This window comes from Bos indicus x Bos taurus, chromosome 1, assembly GCF_003369695.1.
Source record: "Bos indicus x Bos taurus breed Angus x Brahman F1 hybrid chromosome 1, Bos_hybrid_MaternalHap_v2.0, whole genome shotgun sequence".
In the NCBI taxonomy this organism is placed as follows: Eukaryota; Metazoa; Chordata; class Mammalia; order Artiodactyla; family Bovidae; genus Bos; species Bos indicus x Bos taurus.
In genome coordinates, this window is record NC_040076.1 from 60,126,757 (window position 1) to 60,145,454 (window position 18,698).

General features: G+C 41.0%; 1 protein-coding gene across 2 annotated transcripts in view; it reads left to right on the forward strand.

Moving 5' to 3' along the window:
- GAP43 (growth associated protein 43) overlaps positions 1–18,698 on the forward strand; it is a 101,626-nt gene that overhangs the window by 60,685 nt on the left and 22,243 nt on the right. The window contains exons 2-3 of one of the 2 annotated variants that reach the window (XM_027525498.1): positions 684–1,293; positions 2,763–2,791. In XM_027525498.1, the coding sequence (XP_027381299.1) occupies positions 684–1,293; positions 2,763–2,776 (624 nt within the window). In that variant the 3' untranslated portion in view covers positions 2,777–2,791. Of the gene's footprint in view, positions 1–683; positions 1,294–2,762; positions 2,792–18,698 lie in introns of those variants that run through there. The other variant, XM_027525494.1, reaches the window with a different exon arrangement.

Here is an 18,698-nt window from a genome sequence, read left to right on the forward strand (position 1 = left end):
AACCTTGAAGGCCTGGTTTGTTCATTACTGATGCTGGACCACACACAGAGGGAATTGGATGTTATTTTGTAACTAGCATTTTGAATTCTCAAATCCTGAACAAACCTCACAGAGTGCTGGAACTCTTCTGTATTTTGTACAAGACCCTCATGGAATTTCCTGTTTAAACCCTTAACATACTCTTTGCCCCAAACCTACTGGTTTCCTGACCAAGCTTGAAATCTTGAGGAAACAAATAAACTTCCACAATACTTTTTTTAAATCATAAAGTTTTTCACAGAGTCTCTCACAAAAACCTGAAAAACCAACATCTTTCAGAGCTCTTTGATGAAAACCTAGAGTGGGTGTGACTTGAATTTCCAAAGTACATCTACAAAAAGGCTGATTTAAGTTTGGCCAAGGAGAGGCACTGAGTTGGGAAAAGAACAACAGATATGCCAGTGATTCTGGAAGGCCAAAAGGACATTAATTTTTCTGTAAAATAATGTATTCTCTCCTAAGTTCTTTACCAGGGAAAGAAAGGAGGCTTGGTTTGAATTTCCAGAGTACTGCTGATTGCTTAACTCCAAGTATGGTGCCTAGCACAAAATAAGTCATTCAATAAATATGTGTTGAATGCTGTGATTTGAAGGAAAAGAACATTGTTCCATCTCTCCTTTTCTCCCCCACTTTTCTCTACAAAGGTTGAAAAAAATGATGAGGACCAAAAGATTGAACAAGATGGCATCAAACCAGAAGATAAAGCTCATAAGGCCGCGACCAAAATTCAGGCTAGCTTCCGTGGACACATAACGAGGAAAAAGCTCAAAGGAGAGAAGAAGGGTGATGCCCCAGCCGCCGAGGCGGAGGCAAATGAAAAGGATGAAGCCGCCGTCGCGGAAGGCACGGAGAAGAAGGAGGGAGAAGGCTCCACTCCGGCGGAAGCGGCCCCAGGCGCCGGCCCCAAGCCGGAGGAGAAGACCGGCAAAGCCGGCGAAACTCCTTCCGAGGAGAAGAAGGGGGAGGGCGCCCCCGATGCTGCCACAGAGCAGGCAGCCCCCCAGGCTCCTGCCCCCTCGGAGGAGAAGGCCGGCTCTGCTGAGACAGAAAGTGCCACTAAAGCTTCCACTGACAACTCGCCGTCCTCCAAGGCCGAAGATGCGCCGGCCAAGGAGGAGTCTAAACAAGCCGACGTGCCTGCTGCTGTCACTGCTGCTGCCGCCACCGCCCCTGCTGCAGAGGATGCTGCTGCCATGGCAACAGCCCAGCCTCCAACGGAGACTGCGGAGAGCAGCCAAGCCGAGGAGAAGATAGGTGAGCGACCTCCAGGGTCAGACGCCAAGATGGGGCGGGGCGGGGGGCGGGGGGCAGGCGGCCTATCCGGAAAGCCAGGCCACCTGTGCCATCAAGAGAGGGGAAAATTCTAGAAGGTATTTTCAGGAAATCAAGGGAAGCTGCGCTGACTTCCCCAAAGTGACAGGAGTTAACTCTGGCCACTTACATTCCCAAGTATCTCCAATCCTGAGCGAGAACTCAGGCAGGTCTGTGTAGCAGCCAGTACTAGACAGTCTGGCAATTGCCTTGTTACTTGAATTGGCATAAAAAGTAAAGCTAGGTAATCCTGGATGGGGGAAAAAAAAAAAACAACACAGCAACATTCTGTGTGTAGGATAGACTTCGTTTAATAAATTATTACGGAGACTACACATATTTTATGGATGGGAATTAGCTAATGTGATTATCTGGCTCTAGGAAGTGCCTGGTATAAATACAGCCAACTCCCTATTGATTCAGATGATGTAGTTTGTGAATTGCCAGCAGCAAAAACATAATCTCAGACCACCTTTCCCTGTCCCACAATATGTTTCTGGGCATTCTCCCCACCATCAATTGGTGAACAGTGTACATATGTGTATGTACGCTCAGAGAATGTTAATCGTAACATTAATTGGGGTCAAACTAATTAGGAAAATAAGTCTGTTGATCTTGCCAAAAACAAAAGAAAACTCCCAAATATAGAACATGTTGTGAAGTCAAACAGAAATTATCATTTTATTATTGAAGATACTACCTTCTACCATATGCATACATGGTTGAGGGTTGACTCTGCTTATTAAAAGGTACTAGGTTCTCTTTGGTTTGGAGAGCTAACTTGGAGTTTTTTCACTATAATTGCCCAAAGAGCCTGTGAAGTATTGGAATAGGGCTTTCTCAGTGCAAGATAAATTTAAGGGAACTTCACCCCCAACATGACCTGCTCCTCACCCCAGCACATCCACAGCAGTGAAGGAGGTCAACAGTTTCCAAAGTCTTTCTCTGGCATGGTATGACACATAAATATCTTTCAGCCCCAAATCTTAAAGATAAACTTACTTCTGTGCCTGTTGAAAAAGTTGGGTTTACTCTTTTAAGATTTAGTGATTTAATGCATGTTGTGTCTAAGAACTCAGATTTGGACTGGACCACATTGTATCCTTGGGAAAGGACCTAGTCCACGAGGATGCTCTGGGAAATGTCTTGCCATCTGACCATTAGATTGAGAAAGTAATTACTGGACATTTGCCATGATATCCACTTCTCCACATTAGATACTGCAGGATGGCACAAGATTATTCTAGATATTTTCAGGTCTATGTCTTTCATCTTACTCCCTAAATTCTGTAAGAAGCCAGAGTGTATTAATCATTATTGTTATTAGCATTCTCTAACTTCAGATAAAGTGCACATCTCTTTCTACCAGTGACTCATTTTAAATCTTTATTCTAACTATATACCTGCCCCAGGGGCCACACCTTGAGGTTAAGAAGATGGGAATATTTCCCTGGAAAAGGTAAGGCATGTGATAATGATGGTTTTGGTTTTAATTTACTCAGCAAGACAAACCTTGTTAACTATTCTTCTTTAGGTGTAAGTTCTAGCCTTAGGCATGATGGCTGGAAGTCACATTGCATATGATAGACTATCTATTAGGTAATTTTCATATATCTTAGAAATTGATTATGATTTAAATATAGAAAATATTTGACACTGCTCAGATCATATTTTTAAACTGGGTTTTCTGAAGTTGTAAGTAAAGACAAAAGCATATAATGTGATGAGGTAAATGCTCATGATCTGGATTAATAGAAAGAATTGCTTGAATCAATGAAAAGTCTAAAAATAATATATTTTAAAGGAAGTTCGGTTTTATTATTTTTCAAGTTAGAATAATTCCAATGAATTAATAAAATATTTTAAGTAGTTACATGGTCAGTACATGTCACGTGATGAATGAAAACTGGACAGCATCAATTCCTAACTGGACAATTCAATTCTTAATCATTTGTTTACACATTCATATAGTCTTCCTACTGCCTTTCTTATGCCATTCACTTATTTTGTTAAAAATGAATCTGGTCAGTGAAAGCAAGTAGAGATCATGTACTGTCCTAAATTTTACAATTTCTGCTTGAAATATGTTTCAGTTAGTCTGAGTTTCATATGTACACTGAAAGGTAATTGATAAGTATAGATGAAGTTCAATTTGAAGCTAGTCACCAACGGCACTTTATTTTACATTGTTTCTGAGCTTAGGTAGGTATTGTCATCTTGGTTAGATCTTCAAATGCTGCCTGTAGTTTCTTCCTGGACTGATGTATCTATTAGCCTTGCCTGCTATAGGTGACAAGCACAGATTACCCGATATAGCAAGTCTCATGGAGTTGTAGAAACTAGAGGTGACAAGGATATCCATCACAGCACATCAAGCCCAGATTCCCATGGGCCCTGCACCAAGTCTCCTCTGTGTCTTATTGGATTTCATTCTAATCCAGGATAAAAGAACAATATTCCTAATTGATCTCTACTGTCTGGGAATAGATGGCTACCCTGGGTTGCTTTAGGATTCTGTGACTGCCTGAAGGGGTGGAGAGAGCAATCTGAGAAGGTTGAGTGGGGTTGGGGGCAGAACAAGCCACACAAGAGAGAGTCAAGATAAAAATTGCTGTCAGTGAAAGGGTCAAAATTTTGGATCAGTTTGATCACTTCTGCTGCTAAGTCATTTCAGTCGTGTCCGACTTTGTGCGACCCCATAGATGGCAGCCCACCAGGCTCCCCCGTCCCTGGGATTCTCCAGGCAAGAACACTGGAGTGGGTTGCAATTTCCTTCTCCAATGCATGAAATGAAAAGTGAAAGGGAAGTCCCTCAGTCGTGTCCGACTCTTAGCGACCCCATGGACTACAGCCTACCAGGCTCCTCCATCCATGGGATTTTCCAGGCAAGAGTACTGGAGTGGGGTGCCATTGCCTTCTCTGAGTTTGATCACTGCTGCTGCTAAGTCACTTCAGTCGTGTCTGACTCTGTGCTACCCCATTGACGGAAGCCCACCAGGCTCCCCCGTCCCTGGGATTCTCCAGGCAAGAACACTGGAGTGGGTTGCAATTTCCTTCTCCAATGCATGAAATGAAAAGTGAAAGGGAAGTCCCTCAGTCGTGTCCGACTCTTAGCGACCCCATGGACTACAGCCTACCAGGCTCCTCCATCCATGGGATTTTCCAGGCAAGAGTACTGGAGTGGGGTGCCATTGCCTTCTCCGAGTTTGATCACTACTTTAGTACAAATGGAAATTCTTTCTAAATTATAAATGTTTGGTTTATTTTCCTACCTTTGTATTAGTGAGTTTATAACAGATGGATCTGTTGCAGTAGGACTTTTGGAGTTTTTTTAATCCTCCAACCATATCTTCCTATCTCTGCTTTGCCACTCTGCCTGCACATCCTCTGTATATCTAAGGCAAAAAATTTTCTGTGCATTTCTGATGATGATTCCTTTATAGCAGAAGGAGTGTTTATGTTATCTTTATGGCACTGTCCCCCTTCAGCCATAAGGAGAGCACCTTCAAGCCTCTTTTAATGACAGTGTCTCTGGTGTCTCTTCGATGGATAGAATCACTGTGCTCGGTGACTTCAGGGAAAAGAATTGTCTTCTGTGTCTCGTCTTCTCCATGGTAATCTGCTGACTTTCCCTGACAAAAGACGCCAACATTTCTTCTCTGACTATTCTAAGTGATGTCATACTACTAAGGGAACACATCCAGGAAGCTAGAAATTGAGATGTTGACTGAGTAACCTCCACAGGGTACTTGATTGTGGGATGTAGGATGTATTACTCTAGTTTATGCTACATTTTCTGTATGTTGAATTTGGCTGCATTTTGTTGTCACGGTCTCTTTACCTTTCTAATTGGGGTCATCAATAATGATCTAGGAACGAGAGGAGTTCTATTTATCATCCCTCTGAATAGAAATTCAGTGTCTTCCTACCTCTTTTCTTCCTTTTTCTGCCTCCTTCTTCCTTCCTTCCCTCCCTCTTTTCCTCTCTCTTTTTGTTCTTTCCTTTTTGCCTTTCATTTATATTAACTTTCTACCATACCAAGCATTAGGGTCACAAAGATGAATTAGCTATGGTTGCTGATCTTAAGGAGTTCTCATTCAGTAATGGAATGGGATGAAATTCAAGCAGTAATGTTGAAAACAATCACAGTAATCATCTCAACTCATTTGAACTCTACAAAAATATGTGGAGTACCTTTATATGTTAGTGCTCTGTGGGACAAAATATGGATGAGATAGCACTTCATGCAGTTGGGCTACATGCTAAAAAGTTTTTAGTAATATGTGTCTCTATAACCAAATTATTAGAAAAAGAATAACTACAAATTTTATAGTTTCTGAAACGATAATTAAGTGTAAAAAAAAAAATGAAATACTCAATCCGTTTCTAGAATTGGAGAAAATTTTTTACATTCCCCAGAACAAAATGTTCTAAGGCCCAAGGTATCCATCCATAATAGTCTTAGCTCCCCAAAGGATAGGCTCACTTTCACAGCACTGTGTTACATGTGAGATTTCCCAAGGATGTTTACACTTACTTGGCAGGGTGCCTCAGAAGCAGTTTTGATTTGATATGTGGTTTCAACCACTTCCTAAATTTACACACAAGTCATAAAGAGTCAAAATTTGGGTTGTGAAAGTCCATAAATGCTGTCTATAAAACATGGGCACCCTGTTAGCTACTCAGTGACACGCTGCTTAAATACTGTTGATTATTAAGCTTTAATGGCACACTTTTATATTGCTAGAGTAATCATTTTTATTGGCTTTTCTTGACAACAATCCAGTGGTATTTGATAACGTTTTTCTTTCTGCTTTTACATTCTGAAAATAGGAGCAAATTAAATGGATATATTGCCCATAGACACAGTGACAAAATAAGGGTCAAATTGATAGACCTGTAATCCTAACCTTAGCCTTGCAGTTCTTTACCTCTCTTTTATGTATTATCTCAATTCCTGCATTTTCTCATATCTTAACAGCTGTGACAATTTCTGATTATCGTCAAGAAATACCAACCAGGTCCTGGGACATTTCTGTGTCCTGTGCTCCCAGTAAGATAATGCTGAGGAGAGAATGTTAGACTCAAATAAGAAGACCAGGGCTCTAGCCTCAATATCTTTACTAATCAGACATGGGATACTAAGCAAGTCATTGCTTCTCTCTGGACTTCAGTTGTCTCATCTTTTAGAGAAGGGGCTAGGAGAGTTGGTTTCTTAAGGTTTTTTTCAAGGTTTAAACAATTAAGTGTCAGACCCTGTGCTATGTGGGGATTATTCCATTTAATCATCGGAACCATTCTGTAGTATAAGTGTTGTCATTTCCCATTCCCCTTTTGCAGTTGTGAAAATGGAAGTTTAGACATACTGAGGCACCTAATCATCATCAACAGATTGCAAGGGGCTAAACCAAGAGCTGAACTCCTTGACAGCCTGATTGCAGAGGTTATTTATTGAATCCTGACACCCAGGGAGAAATGAAGATGAGAGGAATGTCTAAGAGCCTTAGCTTCATGTCCTAATCTAAGACCACTCCATCATTTGTATAATTGGATGCTCAAACCTCTTGTCTGAGAATCATTACTGATCATATGTTTAGATGGGTACCCAATAACTAACCACACTCCTTGGTCACAACTTCCTTACTGCTCCATCACCCCAGAGTTGTTAGGAATATTACACTGGTTTTGAATCTTGAGTTCTTAGTTTAAAAATTCCTCAAGTACTGTTGGATTAGGCCTCAGAGAGCTTTGCTATGCTAAGTCACTTCAGTCGTTTCCGACTCTGTGTGACCCCATAGACGGCAGCCCACCAGGCTCCCCTGTCCCTGGGATTCTCCAGGCAAGAACACTGGAGTGTGTTGCCATTTCCTTCTCCAGCGCATGAAAGTGAAAAGTGAAAGTGAAGTCGCTCAGTCGTGTCCGACTCTTAGCGACCCCATGGATTGCAGTCTAACAGGCTCCTCTGTCCATGGGATTTTCCAGGCAAGAGTACTGAAGTGGGGTGCCATTGCCTTCTCCACAGAGAGCTTTAAGATCAGTTAAAAATTGACTGTTCTTAACAAGAATACTGCTTACTCCATTAAATATGCCAGGAGAGCTGAAATTTAGAAATTGAAGTTTTTGGAACTCAATCAGATTGAAAGTAGTTTCGTCTATTCTGGAAAATTCCTGCCCTAAATTTAGCTTATCAGAATTAATATCTTTTAAAATTCTTGTTTATATTTTGTTCCTCCCTTTTGGCAAGTGCATTTCCAAAGGATGCTGATACTTTATATTTATAACCAAAAAAGGGTAAAGAACTTAATAATTAGGACTGATCAGAGAACAATCACTATATCTTTAAACAAAGATTTAAGGTAAAAGATAAGAGATATATTTTAGAGTCAAGAAAATCATATTGTGATGTCTTTTATTTATTGCCCATTCTTTCATAGTTCATATTTAATAACTTCTACCAACAAAAGTCCATCTAGTCAAGGCTATGGCTTTTCCAGTGGTCATGTATGGATGTGAGAGTTGGACTGTGAAGAAAGCTGAGCACCGAAGAAATGATGCTTTTGAACTATGGTGTTGGAGAGGACTCTTGAGAGCCCCTTGGACTGCAAGGAGATCCAACCAGGCCATTCTAAAGGAGATCGGTTCTGGGTGTTCTTTGGAAGGAATGATGCTAAAGCTGAAACTCCAATACTTTGGCCACCTCATTCGAAGAGCTGACTCATTGGAAAAGGCTCTGATGCTGGGAGGGATTGGGGTCAGGAAGAGATGGGAACGACAGAGGATGAGATGGCTGGATGGCATCACTGACTCGATGGACGTGAGTGTGAGTGAACTCTGGGAGCTGGTGATGGACAGGGAGGCCTGGCGTGCTGCGATTCATGGGGTTGCAAAGAGTCGGACACGAATGAGTGGCTGAACTGAACTGATCACCTTATAAAAGGAGCCAATAAGCAGAAAAGCATGTATGTAATTCATTCCAATCTTAAATTGGTGAAAACTATATTTGGAACTGAAAATCAGTATTTCTTAAAATGAATATTTTTCAAATACTAATGCATATTCATCAAATATTTTTTTCTCTACACACACACATGCACACACACATACACACTCAATTCCAAAGGGATTACAAGGAAAAGGAGGAAGAACCAAGAACAGGAAGAGTTACCTAGTCAGTCCATTTGGCTAAAAACAGAGAGAGAATAGAGTATCCATTTTAACGGACTAGGAAACATTGAGTGGATCATTACTCTTATTTTTTTCTCACAATCATAGGTTCATTAAATGAAGAATGAAAAGTTTTCTATAATCAGACATAAAAGCAAGGGAAGAAGGAAACTGATAGTGCTTCTTAAAGCTACAAGACCGGAGCCCTTGAAGGTCTCCCAAGACATATGGTTTACAGCATGCACAAAGAAGAGGGAAAGGTTTAAAAGGATGTGGAAATTTTGCCAACCCTTACTTGTGTTTGAATTTTGTACCATAAGAAAATAACTTAATCAGGTGCTGAATTTCGGACCAATTCATGTCATCAAGAACATTTGAATCATTGCCTTCTTCAAAAATGTCTCCAGCCAGTTATTAATCTCATAGTGATAAAGCTTGGCTCTTTAAGTAACTAATTTATTTTGAGGCTTGTTTAAAAGAATTGCCCATAAATTTTTTTCACAAGGATGATGAATAGCATCAGGTTTTTAATAGATCCAGTATCTTGTGGGAAGTATATAGTACAAGTGCTCTGTATTTTTAGCACAAGAGACTAAACACAATCTTAAATTAAGAGAACTGGATTCGTGTTCAGATCATATTGATTTCAGGCCAGGTTGTCTGCCCTCTGAGCCTAGGTCTAACACCTGCAAAGTCAATGCTTTCAGCTAGGTCTTCTCTGCCTTCTCACTTCAAAAGGCATGTGTGCAGTGTAGACTAAAGAGACATCTGGAAGAGTAGCAACCATTCTAACTCAACCATTCTCTCTTCCCTGCAGGGCCTTGTTTTCTAAACTATTAGATAGTGGGTTTAGGGGGCAGGGCAGTCACAGTAACTGGATCTTTGACCATCAGTGAAATTGGCTAACAGGCCCAAGTATTTGGAATTGGGCTATTGTTCATCCCAAGAAAAGATAGTGTAGATGTTACACAAGTTAGATGTGGTTACTCAGCAGTTCTCACATGTATTTTCAATTTTTGAATCACAAATTATAAGATGGTGGAAGATAAAATATTTTGGTTCAATCATCTCACACCATTCTATTTGGAATGGAAAATGCAATATCTTCAGGGATAAAGGAAGTAACCTAGGAAGGCTACATGTCTTTCCTTATGAATCAGGTTCAATACTAATGTTCTTTTCTGTAGGCATATATGTAGTCAAGTAAGTCCTGAGGCTAGTTCTTGGTTTTTATTCTTTCTAGTATAAGTTGGTAGAATCTTTTGGATTTCAGAATAGAAACCAGAAACCATTAACCTAAATGATCTGTTCTGTGTGTGTCTCTTAGAGTGAAGATGAACAGTTTTAGAGCCCTGCTAGAATATTCTCTTTGGGGTATGAAAAAGTGAAGAATATAATTTAGATATACTTTAGCACTGTCTCCATGCCTGTAGCATATTCTTCTGCCAATTCACAAGTACATATGTAGACATACAAAGACATGCACACATACACACAGATCCAGTATGTAGGAAAGGTCTCCCAAGAGTTTAGGCCATTGGAGAAAATCTAGAAGAACAATGAACTACATATTTTTTCACTCTTCAGGCCAGCAAGAAGTGGGGAATGGCTCCAGGCACATCTCTCTATCCCTAGGAAGGGGTATGTACAGAGTGAAGTTCTTTTCTATCCTGGTTGTGTTATTGAGATGTGTTTGTGAGTCTATATTGAGATGGGGAGAGTTAGGCATTAGTACTAAGGCACCCTATGATGAAATTACTGTGGGTGACAGTTAAAGTCCTGCTTAAGCTGGTTAGGCTTCCCTGGTGGCTCAGGTGGTAAAGCGTCTGCCTAAAATGTGGGAGACCTGGGTTCAATCCCTGGGTCAGGAAGATCCCCTGAAGAAGAAAATGGCAACCTGCTCCAGTACTCTTGCTTGGAAAATTCCATGGATGGAGGAGCCTGGTAGGCTATAGTCTATGGGGTTGCAAAGAGTCGGACATGACTGAGCAACTTCACTTTCTTTAAGCCGATTAGGGAGAGGTGGTTCCAGAAGACTTCTTGGTGTAGAGTTTCCACTGCTGGATCTTAAAGGACAAGATGTATCTAATAAAAAGGGATACTTTTATTTTTAAAAACTTGAGAAACCACCTTTCATTCAAATTAACACAAAAATACAAATAATTGTATTTAAGTCATAACTTAGCAATTGCTTTGGAGAAGGAAATGGCAACCCACTCGAGTATTCTTGCCTGGAGAATCCCATGGAAGGAGAAGCCTGGTGGGCTACAGTTCATGGGGTCACAAAGAGTCGGACACGAGTGAGCAACTTCTTCACTTTGAAGATTAACCCTCAGTGGAAAAAGTAGCTCCATCATTTGTATTGATTATTGTTGAATCTCTTGCACTTATGGAAAGTGTCAGTTGCTCAGTCATGCCTGACTCTTTGCGACCACATGGACTGTAGCCCACCAGGCTCCTCTGTCTTTGGAGTTCTCCAGGCAAGAATACTAGAGTGGGTTGCCATTTCCTTCTCCAGGGGATCTTCCTTACCCAGGGATCAAACTCAAGTCTCTTGCATTGCAGACATATTGTTTACCATCTGAGCCACCAGGGAAGCCCATCTTGCACCTATAGCAATGGGAAATAGAAGGTAACCGATAAGTATTTGATGAATGAGTTAAGAATGAATGAACAGTGTTATCATAGTAAAAGTCCTAAACTGACCCAAAAGACTAGTTTCTAACCTCAACCCAATTATAACTTTAAGCACACATATAAATTGCCTAAAACTGTTGGACAGAGTGCTTCCAAATCATTACCATTTATAAAATAGCTCGATGGTGCCTGTTACGATACATCACAACTTATTTGCAGATTTTAAGTGACAAAGGGAGGCAGACACTTGCTCAAACAGAAAGCTGTGCTGCTGTCCACCTGTCTTTTATTTTGGAAGCTGAATACACAGGCTCCCTGGAAAGTTTTGTTGTTATTCAGGGTCATACGTCATCCTCAAGGTAGCCAGAATTCATACCACTTAGGGCTTTAGAGACCAATGTGAGCATTTTGCATTATGTTCAGGAACATATTGAAAACTAGAGGAAACCAAAGCTGCTCCCTCCTGAAAGCAGTTGATTAATTTCATTCCAGCCCCATGAGTGACCTGTGTGTGACTCTTGCCAGTGTGTGACAGGTACACCCAGGGAAGGAATGATTTGCCAGGTCCCTTGGCTTCTTTCCTCATCTGACATGTTTAAGTCATCTTTGCAAGGTGTTAAGAGTCTACCGAACCTGCTGTGCCCCAGCTATAGGCTGAATTGTTAATATGTTCCCAAACCAACAGTGTTGGGACAGAGACCAGAAAATCGGCTTTCCCATTCCTGTTACTGATTCTCCTTTGCCAGAGGAGTGTAAACATAATTTGCCTGCAGCTCATGAGCCATTCAGACTGCATACCACAGGGAGGTTGGACTGGGAGGCAGAATAGTTTTGCCCCTGCATGTAACTTGCAGCAACTCTCATGTATTTGATAAAAAGACAGGAATGGCTTGTCTTTGTGAAACTGTCTCTTATTCATTTTAAAGGGCTAAGAAAGACCAGGGTTTAGCGGTGTGGTTGCAGTATTCTCAGATCCTTTGAGAAAGAAAAGCAGGTGGATTCTTTACCACTGAGCCACCTGGAAAGCCCTGAAACAATATCAGTTCCCAAAAAAATGTATTGATATAGAAACACATAAATATCAACTAATAACTCTCACATACTTGTATATATATGTAAGTAAGGCCTTGAGAACTAAATTTAACATGTGTTGTGATTTCTGTTATGGATTGCACACTTATTATAAAGGTTAAGAAAAATGATAAAGTTTAGAATTATAATAATAACTGCTGAAGAGATGGATGGATATATTTTCCTCAAAAGTGTGATATGAATTGAAAGACCTTTTATCTTTTTAGAGATGAGTTCAGCATTTGGATTGAATTGTGATCTTGGTTAACTTTTCTAACTTCTAATGTAGAGGAATGGTTGCCTCCTTCCTTTCCTCAAATTTTTAGTGCAAACGATGCTTTTAATTCTAGGCAGAGCATTGTGAAACAATGAATTCATAGACAGCAGGAGCAGAATAGGGAGTCATTTTTGAAGAGTGAAGCTTTCAAAATTCTTAGCTGGGCATCATTTGTTCAGATAAGTGTTTTATATATATATACATACATATATATGTTTCAGTTCAGTTCAGTTCAGTCACTCAGTCATGTCTGACTCTTTGTAACCCCATGAATCACAGCACGCCAGGCCTCCCTGTCCATCACCAACTCCCGGAGTTCACTGAGACTCACGTCCATTGAGTCAGTGATGCCATCCAACCATCTCATCCTCTGTCATCCCCTTCTCCTCCTGCCCTCAATCTTTCCCAGCATCAGGGTCTTTTCAGATGAGTCAGCTCTTCACATCAGGTGGCCAAAGTATTGGAGTTTCAGCTTCAACATCAGTCCTTCCAATGAACACCCTGGACTGATCTCCTTTAGAATGGATTGGTTGGATCTCCTTGCAGTCCAAGGGACTCTCAAGAGTCTTCTCCAACATCACAATTCAAAGGCATCAATTCTTCGGCACTCAGCTTTCTTTATAATCCAACTCTCACATCCATACATGACCACTGGAAAAACCATAGTCTTGACTAGATGAACCTTTGTTGGCAAAGTAATGTCTCTGCTTTTTAATATGCTGTCTAAGTTGGTCATAACTTTCCTTCCAAGGAGCAAGTGTCTTTTAATTTCATGGCTGCAATCACCATCTGCAGTGATTTTGAAGCCCCCCAAAATAAAGTCTGCCACTGTTTCCACTCTTAACCCATCTATTTGCCATGAAGTGATGGGACTGGATGCCATGATATTAGTTTTCTGAATGTTGAGCTTTAAGCCAATTTTTTCACTCTCCTCTTTCATTTTCATCAAGAGGCTCTTTAGTTCCTCTTCACTTTCTGCCATAAGGGTGGTGTCATCTGCATATCTGAAGTTATTAATATTTCTCCTGGCAATCTTGATTCCAGCTTGTGCTTCCTCCAGCCCAGCGTTTCTCATGATGTACTCTGCATATAAGTTAAATAAGCAGGGTGAGAATATACATCCTTGACGTACTCCTTTTCCTATTTGGAACCAGTCTGTTGCTCCATATTCAGTTCTAACTGGTGGAGATGGTGCCTGACCTGCATACAGATTTCCAAGAAGCAGGTCAGGTGGTCTGGTATTCCCATCTCTTTCAGAGTTTTCCACAGTTTATTGTGAACCACACAGTCAAAGGCTTTGGCATAGTCAATAAAGCAGAAATAGATGTTTTTTCTGGAACTCTCTTGCTTTTTCCATGATCCAGTGGATGTTGGCAATTTGATCTCTGGTTCCTCTGCCTTTTCTAAAACCAGGTTGAACATCTGGAAGTATACTAACACCCCCTCCCCCCAATTAGGGCCAATCTGGTTGAGGATGGTAGAGGGAAACGGTGATGGCAGGAGAGATCCAGAGCCCCTCTTCTGCTTCTGTTCCTTCCCTCTAAATGGACCTTCTCTGGCCTCTGAAGTATAGTTTGAAAAATACAAATTTAAGGAATTTCTCTGGTATTAACTTTCTACACATGGACAGCAAAATGGTCAAGTGAGATCTGAACCTGTCATTCTCACTGTCATGGTCTTTGCAATGAGTATGAATAACTGCAGCTACACTAATTAGGTAGTAGAATATGTGTATTATTTAGAAGATGAACAGAAACTCCTCCAGTATTATAGTCCAATTGTTTAGTCATAGATAGGATTAGTCTGTGTAACCTCCAGGCAGGATGTTAGGTACATTAAAGTACATTCAATTTTGGTTCCAAATTTATTTTTAAAATAAGAAACCCAAATATCAAAATGAATCCATCACAGGTATACATGTGTTCCCCATCCTGAACCCTCCTCCCTCCTCCTTCCCCATACCATCCCTCTGGGTCATCCCAGTGCACTAGCCCCAAGCATCCAGTATCGTGCATTGAACCTGGACTGGCATCTCGTTTCATACATGATATTTTACATGTTTCAATGCCATTGTCCCAAATCTTCCCACCCTCTCCCTCTCCCACAGAGTCCATAAGACTGTTCCATACATCAGCGTCACTTTTGCTGTCTCGTACACAGGGTTATTGTTATCATCTTTCTAAATTCCATATATATGCGTACCTGTGATGGATTCATTTTGATGTTTGGCAAAACTAATACAATTATGTAAAGTTTAAAAATAAAATAAAATTAAAAAAAAAAAAAAAGAAACCCAAGTTTTATTTTCTAAAGCCTTGTTTTAAAATCATAAACCAGTGAATGTTGAATTGTCTCCCTTGGAGCCCTGAAATTCCAGGGAGTAGGACCTCAGAGTGGTATCTGGGAATTAGGTTGTTTCACAGTGGCCAGGTTGGTGGGCACTGGGTCCTCCACCATCCCACAATTCTCTGTTCTTCCATTAGTTCTGGATCTTAGTAAAACTTTGGCATTTTAATTAATAATAACTGAAAATTACTATAGTAAACTTATGGCTAATTTCAAAAGTCCTTGAGTTTTGGCATGATTAAAAATCAACTGCACATAATTCAGAACTCATTTTTCATTCAGGCATCCACTCTATACTCAGCTTCAATTGTTTGTTTTATAAACAGATGATCTTCCCAGATATAGGACTTGTTCAAATTCTGTTTGCATTCAAATGGGAATTGTCCAAATTCTATAAAAATTTGTTTCTTATGCAAATTGTTAAAAAATGGAAGTTGGATGACTCATGCAAGGTTACTAACCAAGACTAAATAAAATTTCTACATCCGTAGCTTCTGAGTCTTTAACAAAAAGAAACACACTAATAATGCAATAATATTTTTTAGTTCTACTCCAATTTGCAACATAATTGTATAAACAAAGCATTTTCTCTGATGAGATACCACTTAAGGAATTCTATCCATGTAATTTTGAAATATTCACAAAAATAAGATTACTAGAAAGCCAAAGCCCAAAATCTGTCTCAAGAGTTCTAAAAAATCTGTCACCTTTCTTTCTTCCATTCCTCAGTCCCAGTGAATGCAACAGGGTCAGTTTTATTTAACTGCAGAGATGAGCATCCTGAATGTCATTTGAACGCTTAAAGTCATGTAGTGAAACAGCCCAGCTGGCTAAAGAGGAATCGATCCAGTAATGGCAAGACAGGCTTAGGGTTGAATGGGCTTGGCTTCTTATAATTTCTAACAGATGACTTGAAGACCACTCATATAAAACTACAAACTTATATCTGTCCAAACAAATACCTTGCCTTATACCTCCCAGTGCTTACCTCTGGAATGGAATCTAGATTATAACCATGACCTGCAAGGCCCCACATGATCTGACTTCTGCATCTGCCTCTGATCATATGTCCTAGTCTGCCCTTCTTCACTCTTCTCCAGCCATCCCACATTCCCTGGGGTCTCTTGAACACGCTGTTTGTTCCTATCTTAGGGCCACTGCATTTGCTTTCTGCCCCAATCTTTCCATAGCTTCCTCTTCACCTTGAAGTCTCCATTTGGATCTTACTTGATCAAAGAAGACTTTCCTGACCATTTGACCAGAATAGCACCTCCTCTGCCAGCCCCATCAGTTCTACCCAATTTGTGTTCTTCCCATCACTCTCGGTGCCTAGAATGAATGATTTATCTATCTCTCACTACACTTTCCATTCCCTGAAGGCAGGGACGTGGCATTCTTCAGCACAACATCCCCAGTGCTCAGAATGGACCCCTGCATGTAGAGAGCCCTCGATGGATGTCATTGATCAACTATTTTTTTAGTATTTATTTTATTGTTTATTTATTTATTTGGCTGTGTCAAGTCAGTTGCAGCATTGTGCATGTGAACTCTTGCACTGTTCACACTTCTCTTTACTTGTGGCACGTGGGCTCAGTTGCCCTGCATCATGTGGGACCTTAATTCCCCGACCAGGAATCAAACCCATGTCCCCCACATTGGAAGACATCAGAGGATTCAGGAAGAGTAAGAAAGGAAGTAGAGAAAGAAGAGAAGGTAGAAATGAGAAAAAGAAAGCAGGAGGCATGGGAGAGGCAGGACGGGAGGGGCAGTGATGGGCCCGCAGAGGAGAGGTATGAGAGCTGTGGATGCCCTCCAGCCCTGCTGCCAGCACACCCTCTGCAGTGGATGGTCCCATTTACCTTACTCTCTGGTAAAAGGATATGGTTTTGAAGGTGCCTTCCCTCTCTAGCACTCTCTCTTCTCCACTTCACAAATCAGTCTGTTCATTTGCTCAGTCGTGTCCGACTCTTGTGGCCCCATGGACTTCAGCATACCAGGCTTCCCTATCCATCACTAACTCCAGAGCGTACTCAAATTCATGTCCATCACATCAGTGATGCCATCCAACCATCTCATCCTTTGTCATCCCCTTCTCCTCCCGCCTTCAATCTTTCCCAGCATCAGGGTCTTTTCCAATGAGTTGGTTTTTCGCATCAGGTGTTTCGCATTGGAGTTTCAGCTTCAGCATTAGTCCTTCCAATGAATATTCAGGACTTATTTCCTTTAGGATTGACAGGCCCTAAAGGCCTGCTTCACAAATAGCAGGCCCTAAAAGGACCCCCTGGCAAATGGATTTTCTGTCTCCAAGAAGATCTAAGTGGCAGATGGGGCCCAGCTCCCCAAGGAGAAAGCCATTCCCCTCCCCACCCCCAAGGCTCACTATTGTTCAGTCCTTCAACATCATCAGTCCCCAGCCAGCATAGCCTCAGCAAAGGGAGAGGGGCCGCCCCAGCCTGCTTCTAGGCAGGAAAAGGAAAGGCGGGGTGAGCTTTACTGCCCCACAAGTTTAAATGGAGATCTTTCATCCTAATACATTCTGGATTCCAAGCATTTTTTCAAAAACTGTTTTTACTTAGAATGCCTCATAGGGAAACAGTTTTGGAATTGTGTTACCCTGAGTTCTCACTCTGTGGCTTTCATAATGTGTTTATGAAACACGTCCAGTTTCTTTATGTCCAGTTTATGTCCAGTCTCTTTATTTATAAGATGGAGATAACAACACCATCCTCAAACAGAGGATGTGAGGATTTAAAAATGTAATCTTGTTAAAGAATCTGTTACAGAATAAGTTTTCAAAGAACATTGTTTTGCTTCATCTTTTTTTCTGGTAATCTGAAATAAGTAGTTCTCATACTCCCCTCTCCTCATATGGAAATTCTCTGGGCCGATCTTCAACTTGGAGATGGCAAAAACAAGGATCTTCTATCATCTTTTCATTCATAAAATTGTTAGTGGAAGAGATTCTTTCATCAAGTAAATAAAGAACCACCACCTTTTTTCTTTTCATTTTGGTGACCCAAAGTAAAATATTTCAAGGAGTATAAAATACTACAAAACGAAAGTGTGTTACCTGATGGATACTGTAACAGTAGACAGAATCGCAACAGCAATGGATGTAGCCACCTCTCTTCCTTAAAGGATTGCCATACAAGGGAAGGATCACAGGTGTTGGAATTGGACCTACTTACATTTGAATGAGGAGGCTTCCCTGGTGTCTCAGTTGGTAAAGAATCTGCCTGCGATGTAAGAGACCTGAGTTTAATCCCTAGGTCAGGAAGATCTCCTTGAGAAGGGAATGGCTACCCACTCCAATATTCTTGCCTGGAGAATCCCATGGATAGAGGAGCCTGACAGGTTACGTACAGTCCATGGAGTCACAATGAGTGGGACACCACTGAGTGACTAACACTTTCACTTTTCAAATGTTTGAATTAAAGGCCTGATCTCTAACCAGCTTTATGTCACCAACTCAACATCAGTTTTGGTATCTGTAAGATAATACAATATCTTCATTGCTGAACTTGGTAGTTGCTAGTACTAAATCGATCACATGTAAGGACCTACTGTGGTGTTTTATTGAATACATGGCGTCTAATAGAAAGTCATCACTGCTTCTGGTTAAGGGCCTACTATGGTATTTTACTGAACACATGTGCATGCTAAGTTGCTTCAGTCATGTCTGACTCTGTGTGACCCTTCCTCAGCAAAGGGAGAGGGGCTGCCCCAGCCTGTCCTCTGTCCATGGGATTCTCCAGGCAAGAATACTGGAGTGGGTTGCCATGCCTTCCCAACCCAGGGGTTGAACCCACCTCTCTTACATCTCCTGTGTTTGCAGGTGGGTTCTATACCACTA